At 45.7% G+C, this 18,779-nt stretch overlaps 1 protein-coding gene across 3 annotated transcripts in view; it reads right to left on the reverse strand.

Annotated features, from left to right (window-relative positions):
• Window positions 1-18,779, reverse strand: part of LOC310697661 (UDP-N-acetylglucosamine--peptide N-acetylglucosaminyltransferase 110 kDa subunit-like) — a 130,653-nt gene that overhangs the window by 3,164 nt on the left and 108,710 nt on the right. For all 3 annotated transcript variants that reach the window (XM_083484327.1, XM_083484326.1, XM_083484328.1), the window contains exons 16-21: window positions 16,696-16,866; window positions 16,466-16,582; window positions 11,557-11,718; window positions 3,815-3,967; window positions 1,659-1,911; window positions 935-1,058 (exon numbers count right to left, since the gene is read on the reverse strand). In XM_083484327.1, the coding sequence (XP_083340453.1) occupies window positions 935-1,058; window positions 1,659-1,911; window positions 3,815-3,967; window positions 11,557-11,718; window positions 16,466-16,582; window positions 16,696-16,866 (980 nt within the window). The remainder of the gene's footprint in view (window positions 1-934; window positions 1,059-1,658; window positions 1,912-3,814; window positions 3,968-11,556; window positions 11,719-16,465; window positions 16,583-16,695; window positions 16,867-18,779) is intronic.

Consider the following 18,779-nt stretch of genomic DNA (forward strand, 5'->3'; position numbering starts at 1 on the left):
CGAACATCCGACAGGGCCTCCGATTGGCTGCAGGAGCTTCCTGTAGCCTATCGGAAGCAGTGCTTGGGTTCCAAACATTTCGAAAGTAACACAGACTTTTGGAACGGATTCCAAGGTACGACTATGAGGAGAGCTTCGCCGTGAATCTACTCTTTCTAATTTGTGTGATGCCACCCCCCAGCCTCCATAGTGTTCCAAAACCGAGGATGCCAGCAAGGACGAACCTTTCTGTAAAACAGGTACCATTGTTCTCAAACTTAACCCGTTCTGGAAGTCTGTTCCAAAACCAAAGCGTTCTAAAACCAAGGTGCACTTTCCCAAGGAGAGTAATGCAAAACGGATTAATCCGTTCCAGACTTTTGAAAACAACCCCTCAAACAGCCATTGAACATGAATTTTACTCTCTAATGAGACCAGTGATCCATAAAATGAAAGCAATTAACTAATGTACCGCAGTCGCACAATCAATCCATCAGTTGCTGAATTGGGCTCCCCACAGTCACAAAAACAAAAGAAAAAGACCCACAAAAATGCAAAAAAACACAGCAAAAACAGACAGACCTCAGTGAAACACTCAAAACGGAAGCGTAACACTAGAAAAAAAAGTGTGGCACTCAAAATGGAATTGCGGCACAAAAAAAGGAAGTGTGGCACTCAAATCAGAAGCATGGCACTCAAATCGGAAGCGTCACACTCAAAACGGAGCACGTTTGGCTACCAGGAAAAGTCTGCCAACCGGAACACTTCCTTCCTGGTTTGCAGTGTTTGGCTTCCGAGTTGTTTGAGTGCCAAGGCGTTTGGGAACCAAGGCGCCACTGTATTCCAGGAAGGTTTTTCTCCAAAGAAATGGGATGCTGAATGCTCCCATTGGGCTTCGTGAGCTGTGCAACCAACGCTGTGGTCTCTCCCACCCCCCAGTTGCGCGTCTACTTACAATTCTGGATCTGTCCCTAGTTTCACGGCGACGTCTTCATATTCCTGCCGGCTCTTCGCGATGAGCTCAGGGCACCCGAGGCAAGTGAGCTGCGAGGCCGCGACACGCGAGGCAAGGGTCTCTCCTGCAAAACGGAGGGCGGCAGGTCATACAAAGCTCCGTCGCAAGCATGGTCTGTCCTCATCTTGTTAAGTATGGGTCGGCAAACTAAGTGCCAGGGGCCAGATCCAACCCAATCGCCTTCTCAATCCAGCCCGTGGACATGTGTTTTGACATGAGTAGAATGTGTGCTTTTATTGAAAATGCACCTCTGGGTGATTTGTGGGGCATAGGAATTCGTTCATTATTTTTTTTCAAAATCTAGTCCAGCCCCCCACAAGGTCTGAGGGACGGTGGACCGGCCACCTGCTGAGAAAGTTTGCAGACCCCTGTTGTAGAGGAACATCTTGGTGGATTAAGGGAACGGCCCAAGTAGAAGGGCCCATCGCCCAAACTGGATACCCCCCCCCCATGTCTTCCTTCCCTCCCACTAGCATAACCACCTGGCTCACAACTGAACTCTTGGGATACACAGGCCAACTGCTCAACCATCCCCCACCCCCACCCCCCAGTGGGAATCCCAGGTCCAACTCAACGCAATGTGTGTCGGCACCCAATACCAGAACAATACCCATCATCATCATCATCATCATCATAATTATACTGACTCACGCCGCCATCTTACCTGGCATGGTCACCATGGGGGTTCCGGCCCAGAGCACATCCATCCCGGTGGTGTGCCCATTGCAAAGGGGGGTGTCCAGGCAGACATCGGCCAGCTGCCCCCTCCTCACATGCTCCTCTTTGGGGGCAACGGGAGAGAAGATGATCCGGTTCTGGGGGAGGCCCATGTTCTGCGCGTACTGCTGGATGTTTGGTTCCCCCACAGCCGGGAAACGCAGCAGCCACAGAACACTGTTCGGGACACGTTTCAGAATCTGCAAATAATAATGATAATAATAATAATTTTATTATTTCTACCCAGCCACTCTGGGCGGCTTCCAACAAAAAGTTAAAAATACATTAAAACATCAGTCATTCAAAACTTCCCGAAACAGGGCTGCCTTCAGATGTCTCCTGTGTCTGATAGTTGTTTATTTCCTTGGCATCTGATGGGAGAGGGAGCCACCACTGAGAAGACCCTCTGCCTGGTTCCCTGTAGCTTCACATCTCGTAATAAGGGAACCAGCACAAGGCCCTCGGGAGAGGGACCCCGGCGTCCGGGGTGGAGGTGCTCCTTTAGGTGGGGTCTCATCCTGCGTCCCAGATGGAGCTGCCCCAGACACAGAATGGACCTGCTCCTTCATGGGCAGCAGGGAGTCCAAAATGACTCCCGGGCTGCTCAGCTGGTCCTTTGGGGGCACAGTTGCCCTATTCAGGAACAGGGAGTCCCCCAAACCCACCCGCCTCCTGTCCCCCAAAAATGTTGTCAGGATTCAACCTCCATCTGTTAGCCACCATCCATCCTCCAACCCAGACTTCCTCAACCTCGGCCCTCCCAATGTTTTTGGCCTACAACTCCCATGATCCCTAGCTAGCAGGACCAGTGGTCAGGGATGATGGGAACTGTATTCTCAAAACATCTGGAGGGCTGAGGTTGAGGATGGCCGAGGTTGAGGAAGCCTGCTCCAAGCTTTGCAAAATCCTTGCAGGAGACCTTGGGGTCTTTACCAGACCCCGGTGGCAAAGGTGGTTCCATGAAATTGCGAACCACCTGAAAGAGTCTCCTGCTGCTGTTTCCTGCAGATGCAATAGAGGTGGCAAAGAAAGCCCTCTTCGCTGTCACCATCACCACTCGGCAGGCTCGATGTTGAGCTCTAACCGGTCCGATTCAGAATGAGTTTTCTGCCACCAGTGCTCTAGCTGTCTGTGCGATTGTTTCATCACCCTCAGCTCCGGGGGAAACCATGGGGCTGTCTGGGCTCCATGCAATCTGAGAGGGCGCTTCAGAGCCAGGCGGTCGATAGCCCTGGTTAACTCCACATCCCAGTGGGCCACCAGGGAATCAGCTGAAAGGCCATCAATATGGGATAAAGCATCCCCTACCACTCTCTGGAAACTATTTGGATCCATTCAGTGGCGGGTGCAGCCTATCCGAATTGGTCCCGCCTCCCTGCAGTGGGGAAGGGTTGTGGAGAAGTCCAAGTGATTCGGCCACGGCACTTCTTTTGTTTCACTTCAGTGTCAGATCGCCCCCGTCCATAGAGGTGAACCCCAGGTCCAAGGCATGTTCGCGGCTATAAATTGGGCCAAACTCATTCAGGGACAGCCCCACGGAGGCCATGCTTTCTACGAAATCCTGAGCGGCCCCTTGGAAGGTCGGGTCAGCGTGGATGTTAAAATCCAGGGTGTCCAAACTTTTTTCAAAGAGGGCCAGATTTGATAAAGTGAACATGCATAAGGGCCAACCAAAGTTGTTGACCTTTTTTTAGGAAGTTGTTGTGCTTTGTTTTATTGAAGTTGGTTTTTTGGGATTTTACCCCAGGGCATATACTGCCACAGGGGCTGGACCGGCAGGATTTAACCCCAAAGTTGTTGAGCTTTTTTTACGATTGGAGTTGGTGAGCTTTTTTTACCCCATAATCAGCCACAGGCACCAGATTAAACTGACCGGATTAGGCACCCGAAAAAGACTTTGGACATGCCTGCCCTAGGACAACCAAGCTAGGGGTCTCCAGGAGAACAGACAGGGAATCCTTGGTGCAGCGGAGAGGAAATGAATCCTGCACTGCACCTATTGCCCAGCTTCCGGAACACACACTCAGAGGACTGGGTCTTCCCAAGAGGGCGCCCAATAGGTGCAAACCAGCGACTTCCGATTCGCCACAGGGAGCTACTCACGTTGGCCCACATCTGCAGAGTGGCTGGGTCGATCTTGTAAAGCTGGTTGAAGTTGCAGTAGACCACAGAGTCCTCCGGCAGCCCGTACTGGGAGCGGGTGGTGACGATGATGGTTCGTGGGACCTCCTCGCCAGTCGCTGCCTTGTTGTTGATCTGAAGGAGAAGACGGAGAGGGAAGATCGGAAGGAAGCTCAAGGGGCAGAGCTTCGACTCAGTGCTATGTAGCGTCAGATCAGAAGGTTGGCAAAGCAAACGATTATACTTGAGTAACTTTTGCCTTTGAACAGGCTTCCTCAACCTCGGCCCTCCAGATGTTTTGGGTCTACAACTCCCAACATCCCTAGTTAACAGGGCCAGTGGTCAGGGATGATGAGAATTGTAGTCTCAAAACATCGGGAGGGCTGAGGTTGAGGAAACCTGCCTTAGAATGACTGGACTGTAACGGCTGGCTCCGACAAGTGGTGCCCTCTCTGAGGCAAACTTAAAAGTGTGAGGCTACTTAAAGAAAAGAGGCAAACTTAAAGCAAACAGTCTGAGGCAGACTAAGAGGATTTTAAAAGAAACCGTGAGAGGTTTTTCTATCCAAGCAGTGGATATCATCGGCTCACCACGCCCGGCAAGGGTTGCACAGCGCTGAAGCATCTTAGGATCCCTGGTGAGTCCGATCCCTTATTATTATTATTATATTGATTTTTGAAAATGGGCAGCTCCTTGACTACTCCACAACAGAAGTTTTTAAAAGACTTAAAATTTCTCCTCTCCTCCAACAAATTGGAAATTCCAGAGGGTGATTTGATACAGCTCATTCTGGCTATTGATGAACATTGTCCTTGGTTTCCTTTGAATGGAACATGTTAATTAAAACATTGGGACAAGATTGGTGAACATTTTCATGGGCTCCCCAGCAGTAGTGCTCGGATTTTAAATGCATGGTGCAAGGTTCATTACGCCATGGGCTCTTTATCACCAAAAAATATCTCCCTGGCTGCATTGCCAACACAACCTCCAGCTTCTTTAATCCAGCCTGCTGTGTTAGAGTCTGCTGTGTTAGAGTTTGTTCCAATACTTGCCCTGCCAGCAGCTCCAGACCCCAAGCCTCCGGACTACAGTTCCTCACCAGAGGACCCAATCCTGCAAAAATACCGTGGTCTGGCTGGCAATAGTCCTAATCTTTCAGAGGCAGACCCAGCTACCCCTTTTCAACGTGCAGTCCTTGCCTGTTCCTTAATTCAGGATACTATGGCATTCCCTGTTATTGTGCCCCCTGCTGGTGCTCCAGCAGGAACTCAAGCCCAGCACCAACCTTTTGACTTTAAAATCTTGAGAGAGCTTCAATTGTCAGTAAGGACAAATGGACTTCAAGCCCCATTTACACAGGCTCTTTTGGAAACCACATTAGCCCAGCTGTTGGTTCCAGATGACATCAAGCTTTTGGCACGTACAGTGTTACCCCCATCAGCAGGTGTTCTGTTTGCCCACGAATGGGAAACTGCCTGCTGTTCTTATGCTCCAGCCTTGTTACAACAAATCAGGGGAAATAATCCAAATATTGCCCTAGCAGATGTCACAGATGCCATGATGGGGCGTGATCCTTTCGCTCAGGCTTCAGTACAAGCCACACTGCTGCAAATCTTATTGAGGGATACTGCTCTTGCTGCTAAACAAGCAATGAGAAAAATCCCAGAACCCAGTATTCAGTCAAGGTGGGGTTCAATCAGGCAAGAGGCAAGAGAATCATATTCTTCCTTTATGGACAGGCTGATTACAGCAGTGAGTCGCCAAATTGAAAATCCTGAAGCCAAACAAACAATTATCAAACAATTGGCCTTTGAAAATGCCAAAGAGGATTGTAATGTTGCGTTACAACCGATAATACACAATCCTGCCACAGACACAGCAGCCATGCTTCGCATTTGTCAGTCTGTAGATACAGCCACCCACGAGATTCATCTGCTGGCAGCAGCGCTCAATGAAAACCAGCCTGTAGCCACCGATACAACGTTTCCAGCGTGGCAAACCAGGATCACCGATACCTCAGTGTGGGTAGAACGGTGGCCTCCACCAAAAGAAAAATCCGCAGCAATGGCACCATCTTGTTTCTGAACAGCTTATTTCTGAACAATTGACTTTCGGCCACATTGAACCATCTTCATCCCACTGGCTCCAGCAGACAGGCAACGGTTTGCTTTTACATTGCCAGTATATCACAATTCACAGCCCACCTAGTGATATCAGTGGGTTGTCCTGCTTCAAGGCATGCGGAACTCCCCTACACTTTGTCAACATTTTGTGAGTGAAGCATTGAAACCTTTCCACATGCGCCACCTAGAGGTGCTGCACACGAGCTGTACCTGGCCGTATTTGCTACACAGTTGTTGCCAACAGGAATTTTATATGCTCAGGCGGAACAAGAAGAAGACTATCTGCATTATAGAATGGCTACATCTACCGCACACCCCATCAAAAAACATTTATTCTGTAGTTGAATCCACATCAGACATTGTTATCAAAGGACGTTCATGAGCAATAGCTTTTAGCGGTTATGATGTTGCATCAATACATCTTCCTTTCTCACAGACTGAACAGCAGCATTTATTCATAACTAATGCTGCCATGCAAATTGCTTTAGCTGATTTTATAGGTGTCATCATTTTTAACCCTCCAAAGGATGACCGTTTGACATTTCTGACACAGGTCACCTATGTTTTGGCTACCCCCTTGTCTCTCACACCTCTCCCCTCTGCACTAACCCTCTTCACGGATGGAACGAAAAGTAGGGGGGTGGTGACATGGGAGGAGGGAGGAAAAAGGAAATGTTATTTACCCCTCCACAGTCTTCTGCTCAGCATCAGAATTTTGTATGTTGTGGAATGTGAAATTAACTCATGGCATACCCTTTAACTCCACAGGTCAAGCTATAGTGAAAAGAGCACACCTGACGTTCAAAACACTATTGCTTAAACAGCTTGGCGGCCGAAGCATACCAACAGCGGATATCCCTTCGGCTGTTCACCAAGTTCTTTTTGTACTTAACCATCCTTTTATATCCACATCTTAGGACCCATACCCCCGCTGAATTGCATTTTAGGAAGGAGGAGGCACTCCCCCGCCCCTTGGTGGTGTACCGACGCTTGCCTGATCCCGCGTTGCATGGACCTGTCCCGCTGATCACGTGGGGACGAGGGTACGCGGCAGTGGACGTCGAGGACAAGCCTTTGTGGGTTCCAGCTCGATGCGTGCGGCCATGGCGAGCCTCTTTAACCGCGGATGCGCCTTCCTAACCATTTGCTTTGCCATCCTTTGCTGCACCGTTATACAAGGAAGAGAAGCAGACGACCCAATACAGTTGAAACCACCATATTTCACCTTATCGGCTGGCAAGCACTTGTCAGCTTCCTACTCTGGCTGGCAGCATCCACGGCTCAGCCACTCTCGAACTATAAGAACAGCGTTGTTGTTGAATAAGACTTTTAGGGGAGAAAATTATCATAAGATATGGAGGAATAATATTTTTGTACAAGATATGATTATGTTTGCCAGTTTATTGAATGCTTCTAGATGCTGGTTGTGTATGCACATGCCCCCTTTTGCGAGTCATTCAGGCATAATGCTTCATGATGTGCTTGTCAATGGATCTTTTCAATTTACAAATATTATATCCCCTAAGCAATCTTTTTGGCCCCCAGTACACTTGACCCTCCATGAGCCTGCCCCCATTTATTTTCAAATTAAGGAGGGGAAAGAATCATGGGGCATATATCCAAACTGTCAATATACATTAAATTTCACTTTTAATAGCTCTTGTTCTCTTACAGGAACATACAGTGACCAATCTCAGTGCTATAGAAGTGACACCAGTGCATGGCTAATAAACTAGAAAAGAAGCTACCATGCAGCTTGGAATCAGAATTCTTATATTCTTGGCTTCCGGATGGAAGTTGGCTTCAACATTTATTGATTTTAGTGATCATTATAGTAGTTATTTGCATTATTTTGTGTTGCTGTATACAATGTATTCCTTCTTTAATTTCTGTATGTGCTGCATGGTTCTCCAGTCCGCGGCCCGCTTCCGGTCTCACAAGAGTCTGATTAATTAAATAAAGAAAGAGGGCATGTGGGAGTCATAGCCACGATAAAGGCTTGTAATATTGCAGGGTGCCCCCTGACCTCGGCTGACCAGCACTCTGAGCTTTACAATGCATTGGAATGCATTGACCTTATAAGGAGTTATGTTCCCCCCTCTGGGCAGTGTAACCCTATATGGTTTGTGGGTTGGTTAAAGCCAGGACCGGGTGAGGTAACGTGAGAGATTGGAATGCAGCCATGCAGCTGGGGATAACAAAGGGTAGTAATAAAAGGACTGGAGGGAGAGGAGAAGTCTGAAATGAGCTGTCCTCCGTCCATGGAAATATTGCTGGCTTCTGTGTCTTTATTTTATGCTAAAAAGCACCATTTGTAACGGCTGGCTCCGACACTGGACAAGAACCCAATAAACAGGCAAGAGCTTTTCTTTATTGACCATATTGACCAGGGGTCAGCAAACTGTTTCAGCAGGGGGCAGTCCACTGTCCCTCAGACCTTGTGGGGGGTCGGACTAGATTTTGAAGAGAGAAAAAATGAACGAATTCCTATGCCCCACAAATAACACAGAGATGCATTTTCAATAAAAGGGCACACATTCTACTAATGTCAAAACACCAGGCAGGCCCCACGCTGCTCGTGCATGCGCAGACACTCAAAATGACGTCACACGCATGCATGGAAGCGGCAAATTGCGGCCCGCGCAGATGCTCAGTCGCGGGCTGCGTTCTGCTCTGGATGTGAACGGGGCTACGGAACAGATCTTGTTCGCATCCAGAGGAACCACTGTAGTAATAATAGTAATAATATTTTACTATTTCTACCCCGCCTTAATAGTAGTAGTAGTAGTAATTTATTATTATTTCTACCCTGCCCATTTGGCTGGGTTTCCCCAGCCACTGGGCGACTCTCAACTGAACACTGAAAACAGAATAAAACATCAAACATGAAAAACGTCAGACGTCTTCTAAAAGTCAGACAGTTGCTTATTTCCTTGACATCTGACGGGAGGGCGTTCCACAGGACAAGCGCCACCACTGAGAAGGCTGGTATACTTTACACCGGACTTTATTCTATGCTGTTTCATCCTGGATTGCTTTATTTGACGTATTAACGTCAACTGCTTTGGGTTTTTTCCCCTTAAAAACATAAAGCGGTCTAGAAATTAAAAAGGAACACTGAATAACAACACTCGGCTTTTTCAAGCCTCCTGCATTTTCGTTATTTGCGAATGGTGACATTTTATATTTAATTTGCATCCAAGTTGCTATAGATTGCACTGAACTCTTGAAAAGTAAATGATTTAAAGCGGGCATGTCCAACTTCCAAGAGACTGCAATCTATTCCCACTATAAAAAAGCAACAACTGCCCATTGGATTGACCAAAGTTGTGGAGCTTTTTTTTAGTCTCATTTTCTCTTTGTATAAGAGCAAGAAGGTTTCCCAGGTCCTTATAATATCAGTGTAAACAGCTGGTCCTGGAGAGTATTAACTGCTTTCCATTTTAAACTGAGGTTTGCCATTTGTCCTGTTTTAATTTTAATTTATCTGAATTAATTTTGGGGTGCATTTTAATTGATTGCTTCTTTTTATGTATATTGTATTATTGATATGGTTACAGCCGCTCCGAGCCCTGCTCCGGCCGGGGAGGACGGGGGTACAAATAAAAAATTATTACTATTATTATTATTATCATTATTATAGGGGGCCAAAGCTGTTTAGCTTTTTTTAGGGGGCCAAATTTACCAGGACTCTCTCAGAAGGTCCAGCTTGCTTTTTGGAAACAGAGGCTCAGGGCTGTACAAGCCGGATGGGCTGGGTATAAATCATAATAAATTCTTATTTCAATCATTCCTTAATCAATTATCAACATCATCATCATCTCGTTGAATTGAGGGTGGATTCTGCTTCTGGGCAGTCCCAGCCCCGTGGCTCCTCGAAAGTCCCTTCCGTCCAGTACATTTTATCATATGTGGTGGGAATGCAAAAGGGTTAGAAATAATTGGGAAATGATATACAGTGGTGCCTCGCGAGACGAAATTAATTCGTTCCGCAAGTTTTTTCTTCTTGCGAGTTTTTCGTCTTGCGAAGCACGGTTTCCCATAGGAATGCATTGAAAATCAATTAATGCGTTCCTAGGGAAACCGCTTGCCAGGCTGGCGGTGCGGAGAAGGGCTTTTCTCCCCACCGCAAGCCTTCAGGACAGGTACGGGAACAGAGGGGAAGGCACGCAGCGCTTTCCCTCTGTTCCCGGGGCTTGCGTGGGAGGAGGGTTTTTCCTCCCCACCGCCAACATTCAGAACAGCATTCTGAATGTTGGCGGTGGGAAGGAAAACCCTCCTCCCACCCCAAGTCTTCAGGAAAGCCATCCGAAGCTGGGCGGCGGGAGAAGGTGTCCCCGCCCCCCCGCCCGGCATCGGAGCTTCGTTCCGATGCCGGGCGGCGGGAGGAGGCGTTCCAGCCCCGCCGCCCAGCATCGGAGCTTCGTTCCGATGCCGGGCGGCGGGAGGAGGCGTTCCCCCCCCGCCCGGCATCGGAGCTTCGTTCCGATGCCGGGCGGCGGGAGGAGGCGTTCCAGCCCCGCCGCCCGGCATCGGAGCTTCGTTCCGATGCCGGGCGGCGGGAGGAGGCGTCCCCCCCTCGCCCGGCATCGGAGCTTCGTTCCGAAGCCTGGCGGTGGGAGGAGGTCCGAGGACAGTGGGGAAGACGCGCTGCGCTTCCCCGCTGTCCCGGAGATTTCCCTATGGGCTGTCGTCTTGCGAAGCAAGCCCATAGGGAAATTCGTTTTACGAAGCGCCTCCAAAACGGAAAACCCTTTCGTCAAGCGGGTTTTCCGTCTTGCGAGGCGTTCGCCTTGCGGGGTACCACTGTATAATGAATTGGAAAAAACCCCTGTTTAAAAAGACTTTTGTTAAGAAACCAGAAGTATTCCTCCTAGGAATTTTAGATCAAAATTTAAAAAAAGAAAATTGGAAATGATTTATGCATGCAACAACAGCGGCAAGAATTATATTAGCACAAGCTTGGAAGACAGAAGAAATACCAACGAAAGAACAATGGCAAGGGAAATTTATGGAATATGCAGAACTGGCAAAATTAACAGATAAATTACATGAAAAGGATAACCAAGACTTTAAAAGAGAATGAGAACCATTTACAACATATATGAAGAGACAACATAAAGAATTGGACTCATTGGCAGCGTTTGAATAAAGCAGGCATCCCCAACCTTTGGCCCTCCAGATGTTTTGGCCTACAACTCCCATGATCCCTAGCTAACAGGACCAGTGGTCAGGAATGATGGGAATTGTAGTCCAAAACATCTAGTGGGCCAAAGGTTGGGGATGCCTGGAATAAACAAACACAATTGTATATAACGAAAAGCAAGACTATATGTACAGTATTGGGAATTTTTTGGGGAAACAACACACAGGGTGAGTAATATGGAAATAAAACAAAATTGGAATATGAGGGAAGTCCAGCGGAGATGGGGGAGAAATATGGAAAATTGTTAGAGAAATATTGTTCGAGGAAAAACCAATAAAAATATTTTTAAAAAAGAAAAGAAATTCCCTTCAGTCCCAAAACCCAGCCAGATGGGCGGGGTATAAATTTATTATTATTATTATTAGTTATTATTACTGTTCTCCCAACCTTCTCACCTGAGTCGTCGCCAGCCCGTTGCTGATGTTGAATCCATTGATGGTGATCTGAATCTGCCCGCGATTGATCATGTCAATCACGGCTTCGGCAATGGTGTTCATGGGAATAATGGGCATGCTGAGCCCGGTGGCACCGTCATCCCCGCCGTCAGGACATTTCATCTGGAAGCCAAGATAATACAATAATAATGATAATTTATCATTGAAACCCCGCCCATTTGGCTGCATGTTAACTGCCTCACTGCCACTCCTGTCCATTAGAAGCATAGCACAGAAATTGAAAAGGATTTCGCAGACAGCCGCTCAAGTCGGTTACAATCTGGTTTTCTGACGCGGCAACCCCTCTTGTGGCTTTATTTTGTCTGCGTTTCAGGCATTTTAAGGGGGGGGCTATTGTACACGGTGGGATTGCAAGATGATTTTTAAAAAAGGGAAACGGTATATAATGAACTGGGAAAAAATGTTATTTCCAGTACTTCCGGGGTGGCGCCATCGGTAATGGCGGACTCCCTCTGATCCGGAGGGACTAGCTCCGCGGAAAACGGGTCTTCCCGCTACGGCGAAGTGGGGACCCTTTCAAAAATCACAGGCGGATGAAGCCTGTGACCATGGGACTCGGCGGGCACCTTTCGTGCCCCCCCAACTCGTAAAGGAACCCCGTTACGGGCTCCGGAGCGAAGAGGGGCAAGTGGCGCGGTGCTGAGAGTCAACTGCTTCTTCCGTGGAGCGAATCCGCACAGCCGTTGCCGGAGAGCGCTGCCTTTTTCCTGGGACAATTTGGCTTTTAAAACAATTACCTGTGAGTAACTTAATTTTGGACAATTGGACTTTAAATAACGACCTGCGAGTAGAAAGGAAAATTGGACTAAGAAATTCTTCTTAATTTGGCACTGAAACGGGAAGGTCTAAACAGGAAGTCAGCCTTCTGCTTCTTGTAGATAGATTAAAGCAAAGACATGGCAAACTAGAGTTCAGAAAATAGTTTGTAAAGGATCAACTTTCATCATTTAAAATTCTTGAACCCCCTTCGGGAGCAGGAGAAGAGGGGGGATTTTTTCCGGACTGTTTAAACCTGCAGAAGAGAGTGCAAAGAAAAGTAATTTTCCACCGTCTTGAACCTGGGAGCCGGGTGTCAGGACTGACGTTTTTTGGGAAGCTCATTGACCATAGACAAACGTCTTTGACAGATAGTTAAAAGGAAGAGAAACATAGTGATTCCATTGTTCTCCTTCGCATTTTAAAGGAACAAATATTGACAAAATATCTGAAAAAGGAAAGTTTGTTGTTAGATCTGCCTTTAAAAGAAAAGAACAAATAGAAGTTCTTCCCCTAGAGGGAGCCAGTGAAACTGTTACTAAATTTGAAATGGGGAGCTCTGCAGCTGCAACAGATTACGATCGTGGGAACAGACTTCTGACCTTGCAGAACAATGTATTCAGAAGCTCTGGTGCGTGCTCTCTGTAAAACAAGTGCCCTATTGGATCAGCTACATGAGAAGACGGACTTGATGACTGTTGCGATCGGAAATTTTGGACAGGTAGTGGGTAACTATATAGAGCCCACCCAGGAATCAAATCAGGAGTGTGCTCTGACAGATTCGATGAGGGAAGAAGATGTTGCTGAACCTCGGATGCCAGAGGTGGAGGGAGTTGTGGCCCAGCAGGAACATGAGTTGTTGGATTTGATAAATGAACTTGGAAAAAGCCAGATTTGGAGAGATAAAGTTTTGTTTGGTTTGGAAATGGGGGGTTGGATAGACCCCCCTATGCAGGGATGTTTTGACTTTCCAAGTCTGGCAATGGGCCGCGAGATGTTTGGGGTTGTGAGGGCTCTTAATTCTGGAGGGACTTTGAAACATGTTCCTAAATACCACATGGAGTTTAGTGTGGACTATGGAAAAGGGGCTGATTTGTCGAGAAGGGTCAAAAACATTGTCAAGCTGGAGTTCCCACGAGTGAAAGGAGCAGGAGACAAAGTAAAGTACAGGTATAAATATGAAGAAGAGACGCGGAAGGGACATGGAAGAGACTTAAGGGCCTTGGACATAAGATTACCAGGTTAATGCGCCAGATTGATGGGAGAGAAAGGACTGACAAAACCCGGGACCAGGAGGAAGAGACGCTGGGTGAAGATTGGAAGAAAATTTGAAAAAAAAAATGTATTAGGATTGTTTTACAAAATTGATGAATGTTAGAAAAATGTTGGAACGAAATTATTTGGCTTTAGTAAAAATGTTAAAAGAATTATGCAAGAATATGTTATGGTTATGAGAAATTGGTATAAATAAGATGTAAGTTTTAAGTTTTAGGGTTTTTTATAGTAACATAAGGTTAAAATAGACTAAGGTAATGAAATGACAGAATATTAGGAAAAATGGAAAGGATTTGCTGTGATAATTACCGTATTTTTTGCACCATAACACTCACTTTTTTCCTCCTAAAAAGTAAGGGGAAATGTCTGTGCATGTTATGGAGGGAATGCCTACAGGTGGCATGCCTACGGATTTTCCTCCTCTAAAAACTATGTGCGTGTTATGGTCGGGTGCGTGTTATAGAGCAAAAAATACGGTAACAACTAGGATACAAAAATGGGAGGAGTGAGGAGGTCAATGAAAGAAGGTAATGACAGTTAAGAATTTGAGAATATTGGATTTGTTTTTAAATTTCTGTGGCTTATTTTTGTTTTTTTGATTGTGCTCTGTTTTGTTGATATTTTTTGACTTTGATTTTTACTAATTTGTATTGTTTGATTGTGGTTTGTTTTTCTTTTGTTTTTTTCTCTTTCTCTTTCTTTTTTGTTTTCTTTTCTTTTGTTTTTCCTGTAATTTTAAAATTCTTAATAAATATCATATGCCACAAGGTGCCATAGGAAGGCACTGGACATAGTAAAAGATCCATCGCATCCTGGTCACTGTCTCTTCGAGCTCCTGCCGTCGGGACGGAGATACAGGACAATGAAGACAAGAACGAGCCGTCTTAAGAACAGCTTCTTCTCCAGAGCGATCTCGGCCCTGAATGGGAAGCCTGGACTTTGAAAGTCATCTAATCCTCCTTGCTGTATTATACTGTATTGTTTTAATTAGTGTTTTTATAGTTGTTTTGATTTTGTGTGGAGTGCCCTACCTGGGTGGATGGAGCAGCCAAGTAATTTCGTTGTCCCCGAGAGGGGGCAATGACAATAAAGATGATATTATTATTATTATTATTATTATTATTATTATTATTATTATTATTATTATTATTATTATTATTATTTTTAAAAAATGTTATTTCCAGTTCATTATATATCATTTCCCAAATTTTTAAAATCATCTTGCAATCTTTTGTGAAAAAACCAGAAGCTTTTTCATTAGGTATTTTAGGACAAGAATTGCCGGAGAAAAATTGGACGTTATTTATGCACCCCACGAAAGCAGCAAGAATCCCAATAGCACAAAACTAGAAGACAGGAGAAAGACCATCGAGTGTCAAGAAAAACTGGTGAATTACGCAGAGCTAAGAAAGTCAGTAGACAAACTGCGTGAAATGGGCAAGAGGGACTTTGAAAAAGAATGGGAGCCTTTTACAACTTACTTGCAGGGAAAAAATAAAACATTTACAACTTCATTTCCAGAGAACAAGAAATACCGTGTTTTTCGCTCCATAAGACGCACTTTTTTCCTCATAAAAAGTAAGGGGAAATGTCTGTGCGTCCTATGAAGCGAATGCCGTGGTGGAGGGACGGATGGGAGCCATGGCTACCCTTCCTTCCCTCCTCCGTGGCTAGCTTTAAAGCAGCAGACAGGAGCCAGGAGGAGGGACAGATGGCAGCCCCTTCCGCCCCTCCTCCCAGCTGACACGGCTCCTGTCCCGGCGTCTCCTCCTCCTCTTTTTGCTCCAGTTCCGGCGTCACCTCGGAGGCAGCTGCCCGCCACAGGCACGCACAAATGTGAGCTCTCCCTCTCCCTTCCTTCCCTCTTCCAACTTGAATAAAATATTGGGGGGGGGGGCAGGTAAGCCCCACCTCACATACCATAATTCAGCCTCTCTCAACCTGTGGGTCCCCAGATGTTGTTGAACTACAACTCCCATCGCCCCTATGTTTATTAAATAGTTTAGTACAGTCCCGGGACTGCAGGCAGATCTGCGCCGCCATCTGCAGTCCCGGGACGGCAGGCAGATCTGCGCCGCCATCCGGAGCGGGGCGCTAAGCCCCGCCCCGCTCCCGATGGCGGCGCAGAGCTGCCTGCAGTCCCGGGACTGCAGGCAGATGTGCGCCGCCATCCGGAGCGGGGCGCTAAGTCCTGCCCCGCTCCAGATGGCGGCGCAGAGCTGCCTGCCGTCCCGGGACTGCAGATGGCGGCGCAGATCTGCCTGCAGTCCCGGGACTGTAGGCAGATCTGCGCCGCCATCCGGAGCGGGGCGGGACTTAGCGCCCCGCTCCGGATGGCGGCGCAGATCTGCCTGCAGTCCCGGGATCAGCGCACTTCTCCCCATCGCCAGCCCCACAAGCTCGGGGGACAGCGGGGAGGCAGAGCGTGCCTTCCCACTGTTCCCTGACCTGGTTCTTCCAGCCCCGCACCTGGGGGGGAAATAAAAATTTTTTTCTTTATTTCCCCCCCCAAAAAAAAAAACTAGGTGCGTCCTATGGGGCGCAAAATATGGTACTTTTTCCTTCTTTCTCTTTTATTGGATATTATTCTTTATGTATGGTTTTGTTTTGGTGTATTTACTTCGCAGTAAAAATATAATAATAATTGTTTGAATTTATACTAATGTGATATATTTGTTACTAGCTGCCCTGAGCCAGGTTTCGGCCAGGGAGGGCGGGATACAAATAAGTTTATTATTATTATTATTATCATTATTATTATTATTATTATTAGGAGCTAGACTCCAAAACCACCTACACACGCCCTAATTTTCCTGACCTTCACTATTTTCACATCAGGCAGGCTGTCGAGGAATGCTTTCAGGTCGATGCCGTTCAAAACAATTCGGTTGTCATAGATATGCCCATTCGATTTGAAGTCGACGACAGCTTTTTTCTGAAAGAAATATGTACAACGTGTCTGAAAAAACGCGACGATTTGGGCCTTTTTCCAAGAAAAAAGACGGTAGTAAAAAGCAGACTGTTCCCGCTTGCCCTCTTATCAAATACCTTCAGGTGTGGGAACATATTCGCGTGATCGCCAATGAAGAAGGTATTGGGCATGTAAGCCAGTTTTTCGGAATACTGCTCCGCCACTTCCACCGGGGACGTTTCTTGGTCTGTGATAATATAATCCATGAATAAAGCCCCGCTGGTTCCCGGGTAGCCCAGCCACATCGCCTGGAAGGCAAACAAATGAGGGTTAATAATAATAATAATAATAATAATTTATTTATACCCCGCCCATCTGGCTGGGTTTCCCCAGCCACTCTGGGCGGCTCCCAACAAAATATTAAAATACAGTAAGGCAGCGAAACAAGATATCCAAAGCTTTTTATTTTTTAACTTTATTGAAATTCATGAATGAACACACACACACACACACACACATATATATGGTCCAGTAGCACCTTAGAGACCAACTCAGTTTGTTCTCGGTACAAGCTTTCGTTTGCATGCACACTTTTTCGGATACACTGAATAATAATATAAACAATATAAATATAATATAATATAAATATTAATATAATAATGTAAATAATATAAAGAAGAAACTTAGTTGGTCTCTAAGGTGCTACTGGACATTCAATATATATATATATATTTCGACTGCATCAGACCAACACGGCTACCTACCTGAATAAATAATATACACACTCCTAATTCAACAAAAAAAGTAAGTATCCATGTACAAATCTTCCTTCTATGAATTGGCAAAAATTAAGCTTGGGTTAAATTTGTGCAGTCTCCTTTTTCCGATCCTTTTCCTAATGTTAAGCAGACTTCCTATCATTACCCGATGCAAAGTTCCTTTCTAGTGTTGAAACCCAGCCAGATGGGTGGGAGATATATATATAATTATTATTATTATTAATGTACTTCATTGTTACCTTATTATTTCTGTATTTTCCAATATGTTCTTACAACAGTTTGTACCCTTTACCTTATTTCTCCACTATACCTTTAAACAAGGGTCATTTGAACGCTGCCATCGATATTATACCACTATTATATTTCTATAAGTAAATCTTACACATTTCCCATTTTTGACTAAATTATTGTTTTGTATTGCCTCTCAATCTCTTGGTTATTTGCGCCATTTCCATGTATTCCTGTAATTTGAATTTCCAATCTGATAGCGTCGGGACTGGTTCCCCTTTCCAATTCATTGCTGCCAATGTACTGGCCGCAGCAGTGGCATATAGAAAAATTTCACTCAATTTTTTTGAAATATCCTTACCTAAAATACCTCTGGCAAGATATCCAGAGTTTGCAAAAAAAACCAAAAAAAAAAACAAAACCTAAGAGCTTCTTAAAGAGGACCGTGTCTTCCGGCAAGAGCTACACAAAAGGCCACAGAAAGCAAGATAGTCGATCACATAATTAAGAATTATTGATTTTCCAATAAAAACATCCAGTTAATATATCCAATCATAATACTCCAATTAAAATAAAAAACTACAATACAAAAGACCAAATTATAATTATAAATTTTTCAGAGCTCCCCACGATCTGGATCTCTGACGCAGGATGTCAGGGAAGAGTTAGAAGTTTCCAGTTTCTCAGAGAGAGAAAGCATTCCCCAAGGGGGGAAGGAGAGCTGTGAATCTAATAGAAGAGAGCAAGAGGAACAAGAGGGAGGGACTGGCTGTTCCCAGGAAAGGCAAGGGTTAAGTTCTAGCTCAGATTGGGAGGAGGGGAGATACAAGCCAGCTCTAGCCAGGAGGTTAGAAAAAAGAGCGGGAAAGCGAAGGGAAGGGCACCTTTGCCATTTTGAGAGTGGCTGGTCACAGAGAAGCAGAGCTCAGAAGGTATCTGAAATAAGTGACTCTGAGAAATAATAGTTAAGAACCGTTTATAAGATTGTTTTGTTAATACGCAATAAAAAGTTATAAAAGAACAAGCGTTTGTGTGGTGATCTGAAGAGGACAACGACCAGTCCTGACACATATCTCCACATTTCAGTCCTGCCTCTCCTTGTTGTTTCCATATTTTCCACATTTCCATTTTGACGCTTTATAATTCTTCGTCCCTGAGTCCATGATTCTCAATCATGTCAAACATAATACACTTTCATCCGTCGAATACAGCTT

This window comes from Podarcis liolepis (assembly GCF_965112155.1).
Source record: "Podarcis liolepis genome assembly, chromosome: W".
Taxonomy (NCBI): Eukaryota; Metazoa; Chordata; class Lepidosauria; order Squamata; family Lacertidae; genus Podarcis; species Podarcis liolepis.